General features: G+C 32.5%; 3 protein-coding genes across 4 annotated transcripts; 1 reads left to right on the forward strand and 2 right to left on the reverse strand.

Moving 5' to 3' along the window:
• The first annotated feature begins 2,599 nt into the window (after positions 1–2,599).
• On the forward strand, positions 2,600–4,996 carry LOC125866878 (beta-glucuronosyltransferase GlcAT14A-like). The gene is made up of 4 exons (XM_049547258.1): positions 2,600–3,197; positions 3,779–3,854; positions 3,951–4,066; positions 4,177–4,996. The coding sequence occupies exons 1-4, from the start codon at positions 2,600–2,602 to the stop codon at positions 4,674–4,676; spliced, it is 1,290 nt and encodes a 429-aa protein (XP_049403215.1). The 3' UTR covers positions 4,677–4,996.
• A 129-nt stretch (positions 4,997–5,125) lies between these two features.
• LOC125866877 (protein SPA1-RELATED 4-like) lies at positions 5,126–12,758 on the reverse strand. 2 transcript variants are annotated; one of them, XM_049547256.1, is made up of 7 exons: positions 11,637–12,758; positions 11,369–11,526; positions 9,339–10,347; positions 9,115–9,261; positions 8,673–8,984; positions 7,765–7,824; positions 5,126–5,800 (listed from the first exon to the last, which is right to left on the reverse strand). In XM_049547256.1, the coding sequence occupies exons 1-7, from the start codon at positions 12,378–12,380 to the stop codon at positions 5,612–5,614; spliced, it is 2,619 nt and encodes an 872-aa protein (XP_049403213.1). In that variant the 5' UTR covers positions 12,381–12,758; the 3' UTR covers positions 5,126–5,611. The 2 variants fall into 2 exon arrangements, with proteins under 2 accessions (XP_049403213.1, XP_049403214.1); XM_049547257.1 differs by lacking the exons at positions 5,126–5,800; positions 7,765–7,824 and having other exon boundaries at positions 8,700–8,984; positions 9,069–9,261.
• Positions 12,759–14,788: 2,030 nt separating this feature from the next.
• On the reverse strand, positions 14,789–16,757 carry LOC125867549 (metallothionein-like protein type 3). Its single transcript, XM_049548092.1, has 3 exons — positions 16,602–16,757; positions 15,919–15,960; positions 14,789–15,100 (listed from the first exon to the last, which is right to left on the reverse strand). Exons 1-3 carry the CDS (start codon positions 16,649–16,651, stop codon positions 15,001–15,003), a joined length of 192 nt encoding a protein of 63 aa, XP_049404049.1. The 5' UTR covers positions 16,652–16,757; the 3' UTR covers positions 14,789–15,000.
• Between the last annotated feature and the right edge of the window lie 1,314 nt (positions 16,758–18,071).

Genomic DNA, 18,071 nt, shown 5'->3' on the forward strand with positions numbered 1-18,071 from the left:
CCTCCCCCCACCCACCCTTCACTCTTTTTTTTTTAATATATCGTGTTAAAATATATGATATCTGAAATTAGATATGATTGGACATTAGTTATTTTATCTTAAAGTCGATCATGTTTATCTCACTTCATATATCAACTTTCAAAGACCGACCTACTTTAGGCTCCAAGTATTGATGTGCGCTCAAAATTTTATTCTTGACTTATTCATAGGAACCCTTATTCTTAATTTCTTTTATACATATAGTATTAGATATATTCAACATAAATGTAAGATCGACCTTGATAATATAATACATAATTTATAAAGATTTATAAGATAGACTAGGGTACCTATTTGAGCTATTGCAAACTGTAGAATGGATTAGACCTTCTACTTTATCTTTATTACCCTTATCGTTAAACTTAGAGATAAGAATTTGAAAAATACTTTAACTTTGGTCGGATTTGCTGTTGCGTTACTAAACTTTCATGAGAACCTATTACCTCCTTAGACTATTTAATACCGTATTTTTTACCCCCTGAACTATTTAATAATGTATTTTAAAGGTATATATGTGCCCAAGTTGATACATTACTATTTATAATTTTACATTATTTTTTATATCCACGTGGGCAAATATATATGTTTAAAATACAGTATTAAATAGTCTAGGGAGGTAATAGGTCCTCATGAAAATTTAGTATCACAACAGCAAATTCGATCAAAGTTGGATATTTTTCAGACCTTTATCCCTTTAACTTAAAAGAGTGTCAATGACACAACAATCTCACACTCTCATATGTCTCTAGTGAATAGCCAAAGAGATGCTATGATTAGAGGAGGAAATCTAGCTGTAATTTATTGAAAGAAAAATTTCTTGGAAAGATAAATTTTAAGACTTAACTACATAAATAATACTTTAAATATTACATATATGAAAGTTATTTTTTTATATGTAGAAGTTTTAAAAATCAGAAAATAACTATAATCCCTAATTTAATGTTATAATAAATTATAAATTTACCTTAAATTGAGGAATTATATTCTTGTCATCCTTTAATAAAATATCATAAAAAGAATATCAAATATTTCTCTCTCTCTCCCTGTATTTAAAATATTCTAACCAATATTTTATCTCTACTACTATCAATATTAATAGTAGTTATTTTAATATCACTTCTTATTTTCATGTAAAAATAGTATTAATAATAATATTACATATTTCAATTTTCAGTGTAACTGATCTTTAATTTCCTCCGTTAATAAATTGTTTTTGGTTACAAAAGCAAATAGTTTATTGTTATATTTGTTATTTTGATAATATTGCTGTGTTTGTAATAATATCTTTAAACTGAGCTACTTATATTTTTGAATCTATTTATGTATATATAACATGAGTTTGAATTTTTTAAAATATTTTTCTAATCTTATTCTCCACCCAATGACAATTCAAACTCAATTAACTTAAAATCTTAAATGTATTATAATTATTATATCATTATGCTGGGATTAAGAATTGTATTTTTGTTATTTTACATACTTTATTTCAGAATAAAAAGATAATTTATCTCAATATAATTATTAATTCTGAAGTAAATTATCCCATCTTTATAACTAAACAAATAATTAAAAACACTTAAAAATATTTTAAGATTAACTATTCTTATCCCTCCTATCAACCGATCGAAAAGTAAAATTGCCGTCTTGGGTCCAAACTAGAGGAAAAGTGATTTTGTCTTTTATTTCAAGAAGTATACACACATGTCAGCTCATGGCCAATTACAATTTTCAATTATTTTTACTCTCCTTGATCTAAGTTTTTATGTTTTCGATAATTCTAATGCTAAGTCTGACTTTTTCCTTAAAATAAATTAATTATATAATTTATAGTACTATATACTTGTCTTTCTTTTCGACCTCTCTTGTATAATTTTATTAATATTTTATCTTATCTCCAATTATACATTTTATATTGTCTTCTCTTTTGTAAGTACCTAATAAATATCAAATGGTATATCTTAAATATACTATAATTAAGAATGAAAAAGATCTTTCAAATTTATTTATTTTAAATATGTTGCAAAAAATTGTCATCAAGAATAAATATTCCCTTTTTTAGATTATCATTTTAAGTTGTGTGAATAATATCGTTTTTGGGACTAACAAAATATTAGATTATCATTTTAACATATACAAAATTTTTATATTATGATTTATTATTTTCTCATAAATTCACAATGTGTTCAAAAGGGATATTTAGAAATATAAAAAGAGGACCATTTACTAAGCAACCACGAAAAAATTGTGTAAAAAAACTTTACTAAACTTTTTATCTATAGCTTTTGATTGAACAATTCTATTAGAAAAATCAGTGAACTTTTAGTGATTATAAAAAAAAAAAAAGGGGAATATTGTGAGAAAATATTTATGTCACATAAGTTTGTTAGTCGATTTAATCATCTTATATTTGTGTATAAATGCCTTTCATATACTATTATACACTTTTATATAAGGTCAACATATTATATATAAGGCTTTTCCTCAGATATAATATTATATATTGAACTACGTAGCGATGTAGATAGGATTTCCTATAAAGAACTCATGACAAGGTTCAACAATGGTATCTTTGAACATGGAGAAAACATGTGCAAATCCTCTAGCTATAACCTTTCTTATTTGTCTTTTCCTTCTTGGTGCCTCTTTCAACATGACTCTTATTTTCCCTTTCCACACAATCACTTCAATAATCTTCTCAATATTCCCATCTTATATTACTATTACAAATAATCAACATAGTAATTCATACTTTGTTGAATCAAAAATCAATCAATTATCTCAATATCCTCCTATTATTAATAATAATCCTTCGATACCGCGATTCGCTTACTTGATTTCGGGATCAAAGGGTGATCTTGAAAAGTTATGGAGGTGTTTGAGATCAATGTATCATCCATGGAATTACTATGTTGTTCATTTGGACTTGGAGTCAAATGTACAAGAGAGATTGGAACTTGCTTTAAGATTGAAAAAAGATGAAATTTATACACAAGTTGGAAATGTGTATATGATTAGTAAAGCAAATATGGTGACATATAGAGGACCAACTATGGTTGCTAATACACTTCATGCTTGTGCTATTCTACTTGAGAAACATAAAGATTGGGATTGGTTTATCAATTTGAGTGCTTCTGATTATCCTTTGGTTACTCAAGATGGTTAGTACTCTAGTCCTTTAGCACACTTTTTATTTTTGTAAGTGATGTTCACACAAATAGTCAGACAGATTTACTGTTTATTTTTTTAGATGATATACATATATTATACATCTGCCAGTTATTTTAAATTAAATCAATTAGATGGATGACTTTTTATTTTTAGTTCCACCCTAGTGAAGGGCGGAGCTATATTTCATGAAATAGAATTCCTTAGTCAAAAAATAATATTGTATGACATAAATTAAAAAATAAATTTAGTCTGTTTACTAGAAGGATGGTCGTCCAATTCGAGGTTTCTTCTGGAAAGTTTCAATCTTGTTGACTATGTTTTTGTATCTATATAAATTGTTAAATTCGGTTGATATGAGGGAATCTTCTATATAACTTAAATAAAAGTGGTTTAAAAGTGTATAGATTGTAAGTCCAAATTTTGGGAATTAAACGTTAAGGATTGTGTACGCTCTACTATTCTTCTCAAACTCTACTTGTGGGATCACACACTGATATACGTTATTGTTATTGCTCTCTCTAACAACTTAAACGTTTAAACGGGATATCTCTGATTTTCCTTTTTTATACAGATCTACTCTACACATTTTCTGATTTGAAATCAGACTTGAATTTCATTGAGCACACAAGTGAGCTAGGTTGGAAAGAGTATGTGTTCTTAATTAATCCTCTTGTGACTATGAATACTTCACTGTTCAAGCTTTATTTTTAATGGTCATTATATATTTTATGATCATTTTGCAGGGCCAAAAGGGCAATGCCACTGATTATAGACCCAGGGTTGTACAAAACCACAAAGTCTGATATATTTTGGGTCACACCAAAAAGACATGTTCCCACAGCCTTCAAACTCTTTACTGGTATTTTGACTTCATAAAATTACCTTATATATGATTTGATTGTGTAAATATTATGTACGACGTTGATGCATAAAACTCGAACTCTAAAGCATGTTACAAACATGACACAGGTTCAGCTTGGATGATCCTTTCACATGCATTTGTGGAATACTGCATATGGGGATGGGACAATCTCCCTAGGAACCTACTTCTGTACTACTCGAATTTCGTGTCCTCTCCAGAAGGCTACTTTCAGACTGTTGTATGCAATGCACCAGAATTCACTTCAACTGTTATTAACCATGACATGCACTATATCTCCTGGGATGTTCCTCCAAGACAGCATCCACATACACTTACCCTGAATGACACTGCAAATATGATAGCAAGTGGAGCAGCGTTTGCGCGCAAGTTCAAGCAAGATGATCCTGTTTTAGACAAGATTGATATGGAATTACTTAATAGGAGTAATGGTAGCTTCACACCTGGTGGTTGGTGTGCTGGAAATCCTCCTTGTTCTAAAGTTGGAAATCCAACAAAACTTAGGCCAGGTCCAGGGGGTCAAAGGCTTCAACGTCTTATTGGTAAACTAGTATTGTCAGCTAAATATAGTCAGAACCAGTGTAGTTAGATTTCTGTTGTATTTTCATCCATGCTGATCCACAAAAGCAGGAGGGGACAAGAATGTAACATTAAAAGAGCCAGACAAAAAATATCAACAGTGAACTCGGCCATTTGTCGAATAAACAGGCCAGTAGATAAGAATATAACACTATAAGATCACCACCACCAACTGATTTGAACAGAAGTTTAACTTCTATGCACCGGCAGTGTACAAGTTCTCCACACAGTCAGGTAAATATGACCTGCAATGATAGGTCTGTCTATGGTATATATAGTTTGGTAACATAATAAACAGTCTCAGACTAGAAACAGAAAATAATCCAAACATGTCACATTAGCCATTATCTCCCACTGAAGCGATGGAAAACTTTGTATTCATAATTTTTGCATGTTTTTTTCTGTCGAACAAGTTGGCTGGTCATGAACAGGATACATATCTTAGACAGAATGTACTCGAAAGTGAATAATCTGAAATGTTACCTCTGCCTCCTTGCACTCACGTGTTTAGCAGCTGATCAGATCAGTGTGAACTAAATGAGATACAGCATGGATTCTAAGACGCTGCTTGTATTCTTCTACTTACTGTCATCAGGCAAAGATATAACATTCTGAAATTTTCGTTAGAACTCAAAATTACAGAATATACAAAGAGAATAACACTTGCATCGCTTCTTCCCACACCCCCTAACCAATATCTATTTACAGCACATTCCACCATGAGAAAAAACTCATGCTTCCATTGAGCTGCTTCTGCTATGAACTAACTACAAAAATATTTGTTTCTTGATGGCAACTTCCTTGTTACCATGGCATCGTATCGAGTTTCTCTCTTCTACGACAATATCTTGGTGTAAGCCCCTCATTTACATTTACTGAACTCTTCTCCTTCACACCTTTCCTCATCTTGAAGTAACTAGTCAACCTTTAGGGAATTTAACCACATCATACCATCTCCAAGAGCTTGATATTTCCCATAGAATTTGCGGCAACTAAGGTAGGGGACTGACCACGCCAACACACAGATGAGATGAACTGTGCACTGTCATCCACTTCATCACCAGAAAGTGGATCTGTGCAGTTAAATTTAAATGACAATGCTGGCATGGGAAAAGCTTTGTGGTAGATGACAACCTGCAGCATAACACAAAGTACCAATTACACATTAATAATGGAAAATTGTGCAGCGATCAGCACTAATAGTCACCAGAAATGGCATCAGATGGTGGAATATATTGTTCGGACTCTTCAAAAATATTGACGGGTGCGTGTAGGATCCTCCAAAAGTAGTGTATTGTTGGAGGATCAGACATGGGTGCGGCAACACTTCTGGAGATTCCGAGCAATATACACATAAAGTTCAAATGCTTATAAGATGGGGACTCCAAAAGAAACCTGCCTCAATTCAAAGATGAACTACACATACTTATTTATTTCTTTTGCGGTGGGGATTGTGGGAGGGGAATGATTACAGAAAAATCACAACCTTTTCTAACCAAATTTTCTTTCTCTGTGTGTACATTATGTGAGGAGAGAACCAGATTAAAAAGAACTACTCAAGATACAGGATAAGAAAGTAGTTTCTTCCTGTTGGCAGACTGTTAAATAGTTAAGGTTTGGAGTTGGAGGTCGATAGTATGGACTGAAGCTTTTCGCGCATAAGGTATCTAGAGCATTATCTAAGTACTAGATATTCTGCTCTGGGATGTACCAGTCTATCACTTCATCTCTTTGTATAGTTATATATACTTCAAAAAAGAATGAGCGCTTCATTCTTCAAAGGATCAATAGAGGCTCAACAATACATGAATCAGATTATAAATATATTTTTTTGATCAAGTAAAGGTATTTTCATTCATAAACATGGCCAAACTGGCCGTATACATGGGGTATACCAAATTAAAAGGTGAAGATTCTACAAAATATGATTTTCTACAAACTCCGCCCAATCATCTATATAACAAAGAACTTTCTATTTACACCAAAAGAAAATAAGGGAGCGGAGACTACTCCTCAACTGAGGGAGACTCGACTCTACTCCTTCAAAAGCTCTCCTATTACTCTCTCTCCAACCTACCCACATTAATGCAAGTGGAACCACGTTCCAAACCCTTCGCCTTCTCCTCCTTCTCCTGCTCTTCCAACTGAACATCAAATCTTTAACAGTTCTTGGAATTGCCAAGGGAGTGTGAAACCACTTAAAACATATCAAATCATATATATATATATATATATATATATATACACACACTTCCTCCCTCCCATTTTATGTGGCACCGTTTGACTTGGCACGGTATTTAAGAAAAAAAGAAAGACTTTTGAAACATGTGATCTAAACAATCCTTAGATATTTGTGTGGTTGTAATATTTATGTGAATTTAGAGCCATAAAAAGTAACTGAAATCCTTTGGTTTCCTCTCGAAGCCAAGGAGAACATCTTCTGCAGACTGTCTATGAACCTCCTTGTGCAAAAGATCAACTTAAGATACCAACTGACAGTCTGAGGCAAATAAATGATAGCCATCACAAGGATACATGTAAGGATTAATTGTTTGATTAGGGCTAGTGAGCCCATTGATGTGCACATCTCAATGCCGTATATGCACAATATAATCTAAAGACAGATCTATACATGTCTAAATAACGATGTGTAACATATTGCACAAGTGGCAATTGGCACAAGGTGAACATGCTCAAGACCCAACGTGTCGTCTAGAACATGCAGACTACACCTAGTGTTGAGGGTGCCAAATTCCATTCCATAGAAGTGAGTTTTGACCAGTTTGTACTTTTTTCATATTGTATTTCTGTATGACTGGTCATATTGTATACCTTCTGGTAAAAAAATTCATTTCATGATAGTCAATTTGAATTTTTAGCATAAAATACTTGCTTTCTGTACCTTTATTGTAAACAGCTATCTGGAACTTTAAACAAAAATTGCAGCCGCATGTGTCTTGATGCTCAAGGAACCAGTTCTAGTCAACTATTTCCTTTAATATGATGTAAACATTTTCGGTGCAATTATTGCTCATAACTCATTTAAAATGCACTCAAGTACGCAAGTACAGATTCAACTTTGTGGTAATAAATGATACCTCATTTGTCTCTGAGCCAGTTGCTATGTAACCATCAGATACAGATAGGCCAACAAAGTTCTGAAACAAAGAAATTCTTTCATCAGTCGCAAAGCACATTCAAGCATAACTACATTATCACGGGAAAGGGAAGATACAAAGCACAAATCAGGAGTAAGTTGTACGCAAAAACTAGAGACATGATTTGGTTACTTTTGGTCATGTCTCAAAAAGAAGAAACTGGTGACAGTGGCTGAGAATTACTTTGTAGATGCATAAGCTTCTATGTACTTAATATAAGTTACGTGTCAATAATCTATCATTTGAATAACTACATTATAGAGAGAGTGCAATATGACATAAGAATGCTTGAAGACTTGTCATATAGGCAAGACTGCAACTTGATTGTCTAGCTATCCTAGATAAGCTTGAGCATATTTATTAAATTTATGCAACATGTACACATCTTTAATCCCTTCCTTTCTGTGTCCACCTCTTGTTCATCTATTCACTCAGGTTTAGTCCCTGTTGCTGCTCCCACCCTACTTTTTTTTTTGTAAGCCTCTCTCCTCTCCATTTCTTTAACCCGCAATAAAAGCTATTCAAATTCATTTGCACTCAATCTTGATTTCACAAATCAGGTGAATAGAATTCACAAAACATAGAAGATATAGCATTTTTTGGATATCAGGGGTGTCATACACCTAATTTTTCATTTTTTCCTAAGAAGAAGAAAGAAAAATTAGAGAAAATTGAACTCTCGGAGGACGGAACTCAGATAGGATTTTAGAATAATGGATTTAATTAACTGTATGGGCAACTTAGACCTCTCTTAACTATATCACTAAGAATGTTACAAGACAACACACTGTTCGATGAGATCACAGAAGCAAAATCTTTATTCAGGTGATAGGATCAAAGTATGATACCTTTACATTCATATGTCCAGTAAATGACTGAAGAGGAGAATCGAGAATACGAGACGTGCATGTTGACAGATCCCACAGCTTTATTGTATTATCCGTAGACGCTGACACAAGAGTTGTTGAATCTATGAACTTGACGTAGCTCACTGTCTTGTTGTGCCCAATTAATGTGCATAGAGGCAACTTTGAGTTTCGTAGGTCATAGTAATATATCTTATGATCTGCTGAACCAAAAGCAAGGGCCCGTCCTGAATCAACAGGGAACTGAACACAGCAGACATTGGCTTTTGTTTTTATGGTTCCAACACTGACTCCCTGTGGCAAACAGGTAAGACAAACCAACTTATTACACATCCACATTCAATTAACACAGCAACAATAACTATATGACTGTAGTACATTTAGTTTTAAAGCTGACATCCACCAAGTGCAAAAGTAGAATTGCCTGATTGATATTCCAAAGCTTCACAGAACCATCATCGCTCCCGCTTGCCAACATGGTTGGATCTGCTAAAGAAAAATCAACAGACCAGACGCGTTTCTCATGCTCTCTCATCTCCATGAAAAGCTGACTTCTTGTGACATCCCATACCTGTATTGTGTTTCTAAGCAAACGTCTTTCTGCTACTGCTAAATAAACAAGATTGAATGATCATGCATTTGACGTACCTGCACCACACCTTCAAAGTTACTTGAGGCAAGCTGGCTTTTGATATAGCCATTCCAGCATATACTGCTTAACTTTGATCTATTAGCCATTTCAACGACTGGATAGTGTATATCACGATCCGCATTTAGAATTGAGTTATATTCAAAAACTTTGATCTTCTTATTTACACCAGCAGTTGCAAAAAATTCACCATCACGATCAAAGCTGAGAGAACATACAAGATTGGAAGGGTTTAGAAGATCCCCTTGCTTTAAATCTGCCTTCACTTCTAACTTGCTAAAGGAAAAGTACTTGCATAGACCCTCCAAGTACGAATTGATCCATCCCCTCTGTCTATCACCATTGCACCCTCCCTTTGATGACATATTACTAAGAGAACTCCTTTCAGTAGCTGTAGCAGAACTTTTACATTCCAGACTTGTTTGACAGTTTCTACTCATAGATTTGTCCCTTTTAATAACCCTGCGTCTCGTCATGAAATAAGCTGCCTCCAATTTTCTGAAGTTTTTCATCAACCGGGAACTTTTTGCCGAAATGCTGCTTTTATTTTCAATATGCCTTTCGAATTTCTGGCTTTCATCTGGATGGCCATCAGACTCCTCACCTGTGCTGGGCCTAGACCTCTTTCTAGATCCAGAGCTCCCTGAATCATGATCTTCAGTAATATTTGTCCTCCGAGAATTCAAATGCTTAGCTGGTTCTAAGCTTGAGCCTCCTTTCATCTTAAGGGGTGTCTGCATCTCAGTGGCCTCTTCTGCTGGTTCTACGCTTGAGCCTCCTTTTAACTTGAGGGTTGTCTGCATCTTAATGGCCTCTTCTACATCAGACGTTAAAAAAGACACGATTTCGTGCAAATTTTCCACAGCCTCCTGCTTTTTCTGTTGGATTAGCAAAAGGAACTCCAGCAATAATTCCTGCTCATCTATTTTTTCTCTAAGCTCTATTGCTGCTTCACGTTCTTCCAAGTCATGTCTTGGAGTTTTAAGGAACTCACTTTCTAGCAACTCACTGTCATCAATTTAAAGGAAGGAATGAGGAAAAGAGTGGCAAAGAGTCAAGGATATTGATGTTAAGATGATCAATTGCATAATATTCATTTTAATGAAAACCAGCTGAAAGCAGCAGAGGAAGTAGAAAGTTCAGGAGAACAGCGAGATGTCTGAAATGAATTTCATGAATAGATAAAAGGGACTCATTCAGTCAGATAGTACTCATTTGAAGATAACTTTTATGTCATTACTATCTATTTCATTTTACCATCAATATTAGAATTATTCTCCCTTACCCTCCTTTCTACTACAGATGTAATTAATAAGTTTCAAAGATGGAAATTGTCAAGGAAATCAGCAATGATATTGCAGATTGTATTGAGACAAAGCTTTTAGAACAGATTGCAAGATGCTGAAGAGGCAACCATGGAACTGCAGAATCAAGCTGTCCGCAGAGGACGATAGAGCTGCGTATTGGTTAGCTAGTTATGCATGAAATATAGTGCTGTCCATTATATTGATCATATATAAACACCCTCCCCTCAGTGGATGTAACTAGTTTACTTCTTACAATGAAAATGTTCCTACTCCCAAGGCACTAACCTAGATCCATTATATTGATCAATTCTTAATTAAGAACAAAGGATACTGCTGTTGCAAGACATGTAATATTTTTTTTTCTAGTTTAATAGCAAAAAGATGAGTTCACATTGCTGCATTTTCCTTTGTTCCTGCGGCTAGAATCTTCATTCCTGCATAACCTAATACCCATGATTCTTCCCTTTCGAGTTTTGTGCCACACAGGGAAATAGATACTCTAACATAAACCTTAATAAGTAAACACTTCGGAAATCAAGAATTATAGGACCACAATCAAGGCTCTCAAGGATAATGTTATATATCAGTAAGCATTACTCCTAGAAGACTTCAACAACAAACTGATCAGATTGCAGACAAATAAAAACTGGCATGCCTGAAGGAAAACTCTCTTTGGCAAAAACGAATAAACCAAGTGGACAGTAAAAAAACAGAATGCTCACCCCACTTTTGGCCGACTACTTGGATCCGGATGTAGTAACCATAAGCAAAATGAAGCTTCCTTAGGCCATTTCAACAACAACTGTGGGGGTAGGACACGATGTCTTAGACATGACATATTTGCAATTTTCGCATCTGATGAGTTGAAGGTGCAGTATAGCTGCTCACAAATTATAAGCATCATTAAGACAGCATCATCATGGAGGATACAGTAAAATTTAACTGAGCACACACCTCAATGCCACGGAGTTGCTAACTACTGCTACTAACCTCAAATAGAAGCACTCCGAGTCGATAAATGTCTGAAGCACAAGTGCCTGGAGCATCATTAACCTCTTCTGGACTAGTATACCAATTAGTTTCCAAGTGCAATATCTGTTTCATTGGAAAAGTATGCTTGTTGTTTTCTTCCTCTTGTCTATTCTTACTAACTTCCAAAGTCTGCACCATATGACCTGAACTTGACTGCAAGCAACTGCTTTCAGATGCTATAGCAGAGTCCTTCCCAGGAATCATCTCAAGTTGCAAAGGTGAAGATGAACTGTTTGGTTCATCTTCACATGAATCCGATCCCGAATCAGAACAGGAAGCAGATTCAATAAACGCAACACGGTTAAATGAAGACATAACAAAACATGATGGCCGCACATTATGAACGGCTATCCCTTGAGTATGTGCGAGTTTTACAATCTCTACAATTTGTGTAAATATATGCATACATTCAAGAGCATCAACAGTTCTCTCTGGATTATCCAACCAATGCCTCAAACTAACATCTTTACGATCGATTCCTCGAACCCCTTGATCTTTAAAGCAATTAACATCAGATGACTCAATTCTTTCCCACTCTTTTGAAACAAATCCAGAATCATGAGATGCATCACTAGACAACCTGATAGTACTTGCAGAACGAAATCTTGAATTCCAATCCACAACACCTGAACTATTCAAACCCCTTGAACTCTCAGACCTCTCCCTACCAGACTGAGATGAACCCTCCATTACTATCCACATAGGACAATGCACATAACACCCACACAATCAAGAAACTGGAAAATCCTCAAACTCCTAACACAACCCCTTGCTTCCAACATAGCCATATTGAATCAAGAACTCATTTTTACAACACAAAAATATCAACAAATCACCTCTCACAACTCTACTAGTATCACCTTTCAAAACACCAACCTGTTTTCCAACATAAGATATCTGAACAAAGACTAACAGCACCGCTCAAAATAATATCAACAGAGAAAAAAAGCATTAACCTGAGCTTGTATATCAGCACAAGAGCAAAAAAACAAAAACACAAGAACCACACAACAGATACTGCAGCTTTAGAAAATATACAATACAATAGTATATACTAATACTATATTTTATTGTAAAACAAGTACAACCTCACAAAATTGGTGATAAAAATCAAATCTTTTTCCTCTTTAAACAGGATGTGTGAACAGAAAAAAGAAAATTAAAAGGGGGGTTTTACCATTTAACATTTCCTTTTAAGGGAAAAAGAGTGTAAATTAATTTAATGATGTCAATGGATTTTTCTATTACTTAAAGGGTCCACTCATTATCTACAACTCATTGATTTTTAGGTTCTATTACATCCCAGATACGTGGCACATTCACATCCTCAAAACACTGAGAGTAAGCAGAGATGCCAAATACTCACTAGTAATGTAGCTCATCTTCCTGTGGACCAAATACCAAGAAAAAATGTACTTATATAAATAAATCTACAGAAAAAACATCTTCAAGAACAAGGACCATTGATTTCCAAGATGACAAACTACTCATTTATTACCTTGACTATACTTTATACTTTAATATTATTATATAAAATAAATAAATTCTTTTAGCTATATTGCAACATACCAAGCAACTCTAAAATAATATATACTCAAAAACATGGTATATAAAGATAAAATTCTGCTTTAATACGCGGTTGTAAAATTCCTTTAGGTTATATGTGCAAATCCTACTAACCTCATAATTATTATTTTACTATAATTATTGATAATCTTTAATAAAAATTCTGAATTCACTACCTAATACAGTATATGAATTAAAGATTAGAAATAAAGTACAAACCTTTCCATCATTTCAAAGATGGGAACGTTACAGCCACTTGGAAAAAAAAATCCCTAAAGTTGACGTAATCCGGAATTGATTTATCATTAATTTAAACTGAAAAAAGAGTCACTTTTTCCTCAAAAATGGTTGTCAGCAAATTAGGGCATTTAGAATGTTTACATAACTTCAACCCAAAAATCGATTTTGAAGTTAGGTTTGAACCCTAAATTGGTCCAATTATATGAAATTGGCCCAAATTATATAAATTTCTTTCATCCTGGAATTTCTGTAAGAAAAAACACGTTTGCTCATAAAATTCTTAAATTTCAGAATTCTTAAGAGTTTAAATACTAACAAAAAGTTTTTTTTATACTAAATTATTCGAAAAAAGTAAAAACTAACTTCGATTTGTAATTATGATGAAAAATAACTTCATTTTTCAAGATCAATTTTTACTATAACAATAAAGGTTTACATTATTTTTTTAATTTCACAATGAAATATAGTTAAACGCCCATAAAGATTATGTGGAGATGGATACAATGGGACTATAGAAAATTGGAGACATCATGCATTTAGGATTGGGGACACGGCCAGTTTGTGATGATGGGTTTATTTGAAAAAAATTCGGTGAAAAATTATATTATTTATACATAATTAAATATATATACATAAAAATTGTTGTAAGTAATATGGATAACTCAGATAATTCTTATGGGCCATTTATTTGGACAAAGGTTGGCCAAGTTGTTGGGCCAAAGGCCAAACCATAAAGAAGCCTAATAATTAGATAGGGAGCATATCAAAATTCCACTAGTTTAAGATATTATTATTTAGATACACTTTAGTTTACAATTATGAATTTTATCAGATTCTTGTACATTCAGATACGTCCAGATACATGTATCTCGAGATATATGGGGTCAAAATTAGGTATAAGTTATTCTAAATACATTGTATATTCGCATATATTAGAAATACATAACAAAATTCGTTTTTTCCCTTGTCACTCTTTTAAGTATCTGGTATCATAAATACATGCGAATCATACCAAATACATATATCTAGTGTGATTCTCATATATTTGGGATATATGACTATCTTACCTCCCATCTCACTGGTCTTTCTCTATTTTAGTATATTTCGTAGCAAAAATGCATATATCTAGGTAAATCATTTTCAATATATGATATTAAACTCTTAACTAATGAAAAGATACGAAGTTATTTGAAAGTATAGGTGAAAAGGTGAAATTAAAGAATCATTTATAAGGGAAATAGTTATTTTCTATGAAGTAGACTAAAAACAAATTAAGTAGGTCAGATAAATTGAAACAGACGGAATAAGTAAAGTAGTAGTAGCAGTCTATTTAACAATGAAAACTTGTGCTACAAACTTGACCAAAGAGACAAGACACTAAGTAGAGTACTAACTCCTTTACATTTTGTGTTTAGCACAAGGAACTCTTATTTCACCATACATAACAAAGTAATATTGTTATTTTATTTAAACACATATCACTCATATAGTTTTAGATAAATTGCTCTTGACATTCTTAATGAGCACAAGTGCAGTTCACACAGGAACAGCTACTGCCACATTTGCATTTTCCATCATGTTCTTCAGCTCCAACATCCATCATCACCACCGTCTCGCTGTGTTAGCAACATAGGCGAAGTCAAAATTTTAATTGTATAGATATTTAAAAAATTTATATAATAATTATTTTAAATAGTAATAACTGTATTTTAAATTTGATATTTGAATATATTTAATAAAATTCTTAATATAAACACATTATTTGAGTAAAAGTTAATAAATTTGACGAACTTATATTCAGACTTGTAGCTCCACACCCCGGACTACAAGAGGAAGAAAGATAAAAATACAACATATACAGCAACAAATTTAATGGCAATTAAGAGGCAAGAATTTCATAGAAAGAATTAAGAAAATATTCTACTTTGCTCTCCCTTTGTTTCAATTTACAAGCCTATGGAGTTTTTTCCATTACGAATCAATAAAAAATTGTGTTACCAAATATAAAAAAAAAATCAGTTATTTTTTTAAATCACTAGAAAAGCGCATGTAAAAAATAGATCTTCATTTAACTATTTTTTTAGTGGCAAATTTTAATGAAAAAATAATGATTTTTTTTAATAGTGTTTTGTGTTCTGATTCGAAATATGAGAGTAAAAAATCAACTAATTTGGGTGTTAATTCGGCAAGTATTTTTAAAAAAAAATATCATAAAATAAAATTTATATATTTTAAAACTACCTAAAAAGTTTTAGAAATCACAATAATTAATAAATTATGATTAAAAAAATAATTTGACTCTGGAAATAGAAACATCAATAGTTAAAAAATATTAGTACATAAATTTATCTTTTGGTATAGAAAAAATGAATCAATATATAGGGGTAATTTTGCTTTTTTCAAGTTATATTCTTGTTTTTGGGGAGTTAATTACCTCTTATCTACGATGATGATACCATATTGGTTTTCCTTCTTCCTGCAATATTTACAAACATTAATTTACATCGCTATACGTTATTTTCGATTTGAACTATATATAATTAAAAAAATATAAAAAAATCAAAATATATAGTTATATGCATTGACATAAATTGTGATAAAGAATTAATGGACGTGGTAGTCAAGTTTGTGAGATACAAGTATTACGGTATATCATTTGTGTACCTTTTTTTAGTTTGAGTAAAATTTATGAGGTTATTTCTCTCAATATTTTGTACTCGTTTTTATATAGTGGATTGCCCATCTTCTCTTGTGAATTAGATCGATTGATCGGACCACGCTAAATATTTATTTCTCTATTGATATATTTCTTTTTTGTCTTCTTACGTATTGTCTTTTTATGCTTGTTTTGCTAGCTTCATGACACCTAATTATCTTGATCGTAACAATGTTTCACACCAATAAACTTAAAATATTAAATCCACCTCTACCTGTTTCGAAAGTGGAAAGGCATTTTTCCCTTAGACATGATTATACACGAAACTTAACTAATATTAGAAGAAAATTGATGACACTTCCATCTATTCACAACTTTTAAAAGTAGTATTCTTTTTCTTTGTTAAATTTTGTGCTCAGTTAAACTACGTCACATAAATTTAAAGGTCAATAATTACTTACACGCATTGGCTAACATCAGCGCAATCGCAACTACCACACTTGTTCGACATGTTTAGGAGATTGAAGCTAAGGGGGATGAAATAGAGTTTTTTAGTTATGTAGGAGAGCAAGTATATATTATGAATTTGCTATGCCTTGAATTATAACTATGAGATTGAGTTGCTATTTATAGATGGAAATTAAGGACAAGTTGGCATATAGGGCTAGAAAAGAGAGCACAAAGCTTTTAACAAAAAAGTTGGAAAAAGGAATCTACAAAAGGGGAGGAGGGCCTTATTTATCGTCAAATGTTGTGGTGGAGTGGTAATTAGAGATTTTGAGATTGAACTTCAGATATAGAATTGTCTTTGGTATAGAGAACATTTTATCATTCAAAGTGAGACTTTTTTATGGGAATTAGAATTAATCAGACCCAAAACGAATATCGAATATCGAATACCGAATAGTGCCTTAGGCCTGGTTTTTTTCATCCTCTCATGTCACCTTCATGTTCTCCAATATTCTTTTCTTGATCGAATTTACTACTCAAATCACTATTGATTCTTTTAGATAGGGAATTTAAGCATTTTTACATTTTATATCAGCCTAATAAGTAATAAAATTCATAATATATTTACGAGCAACTTACATAAATCTCACTAGTTTAGGAGTTAATTACTTAGATTTACGCTAGTTTACATGTATATGACACGTCCAAATACGTCTAGATACATATTTCACGAATATATGGGGTCAAAATTAGACCCAATTTGATCTATCTATCTATCTATCTATATATATATATATATATATATATATATATATATATATATATATATATATATATACATGGTATCCAAGTAGATTCATAGGTACCTGACTCTCTCACTCGCATCTCTCCTATCTCACTCATCTCTCTCCCTATTTTAGTGTGTCTTGTAGCAAAAATACATATATCTGGATATATGCAACTTAAAATCTGATACTATGAAATTATTAATTAGCTAATAATAACAATCCATAATTTAAGTATTAAATTGATAAAACAGAAATAGTTTAGGGGTTCTTTTAGGTATTAAATCAGTATAAAAAATGGCTATTCTCAACCTTCAACTCATCTAGATTCTTGAAACTCTTTGTGAAAAATGCCTTTTACCTTTTAATCTATTTAAAGGAAAAGTAATTTATTCGATGGTCCTCAATAATCCACTGATTTTTTTTGGAAATAAACAAAATTAACAAATTGTGTATATCTACATTGGACATATGGAAAATTCCAATATTCAAATTATCAAAAAAGAAAATTCCAATATTCTATTTTTTATTTGTCATTTGATGATAAAGTTTTTCATGAGATGAGAGTTCAAAGGATAGTCTTTTTCATCAGTGGTAAAATCAAGAATTCTAATAAGGGGAATAAAAAAATATGTTAATAATACGAGATGATCGACAGAGTTGTTTAATGTTATTTTTAGGGTATTAGAAATGTTT

This window comes from Solanum stenotomum, chromosome 6 (assembly GCF_019186545.1).
Source record: "Solanum stenotomum isolate F172 chromosome 6, ASM1918654v1, whole genome shotgun sequence".
NCBI lineage: Eukaryota > Viridiplantae > Streptophyta > Magnoliopsida > Solanales > Solanaceae > Solanum > Solanum stenotomum.

Excerpts from the sequence above, each read along its gene's own strand:
- LOC125866878 (XM_049547258.1), top strand. The coding sequence starts at position 2,600 with ATGGTATCTTTGAACATGGAGAAAACATGTGCAAATCCTCTAGCTATA. Across the intron at positions 3,855-3,950 it reads AGTGAGCTAGGTTGGAAAGA|GGCCAAAAGGGCAATGCCAC; the intron begins GTATGTGTTCTT and ends ATCATTTTGCAG. Across the intron at positions 4,067-4,176 it reads AGCCTTCAAACTCTTTACTG|GTTCAGCTTGGATGATCCTT; the intron begins GTATTTTGACTT and ends AACATGACACAG.
- LOC125866877 (XM_049547256.1), bottom strand. The coding sequence starts at position 12,380 with ATGTGGATAGTAATGGAGGGTTCATCTCAGTCTGGTAGGGAGAGGTCT. Across the intron at positions 11,527-11,636 it reads TCGGAGTGCTTCTATTTGAG|CTATACTGCACCTTCAACTC; the intron begins GTTAGTAGCAGT and ends ATTTGTGAGCAG. Across the intron at positions 7,825-8,672 it reads CTGGACATATGAATGTAAAG|AACTTTGTTGGCCTATCTGT; the intron begins GTATCATACTTT and ends TCTTTGTTTCAG.
- LOC125867549 (XM_049548092.1), bottom strand. The coding sequence starts at position 16,651 with ATGTCGAACAAGTGTGGTAGTTGCGATTGCGCTGATGTTAGCCAATGC. Across the intron at positions 15,961-16,601 it reads GCTGATGTTAGCCAATGCGT|GAAGAAGGAAAACCAATATG; the intron begins GTAAGTAATTAT and ends TAAATATTGCAG. Across the intron at positions 15,101-15,918 it reads ATCATCATCGTAGATAAGAG|CGAGACGGTGGTGATGATGG; the intron begins GTAATTAACTCC and ends TTGCTAACACAG.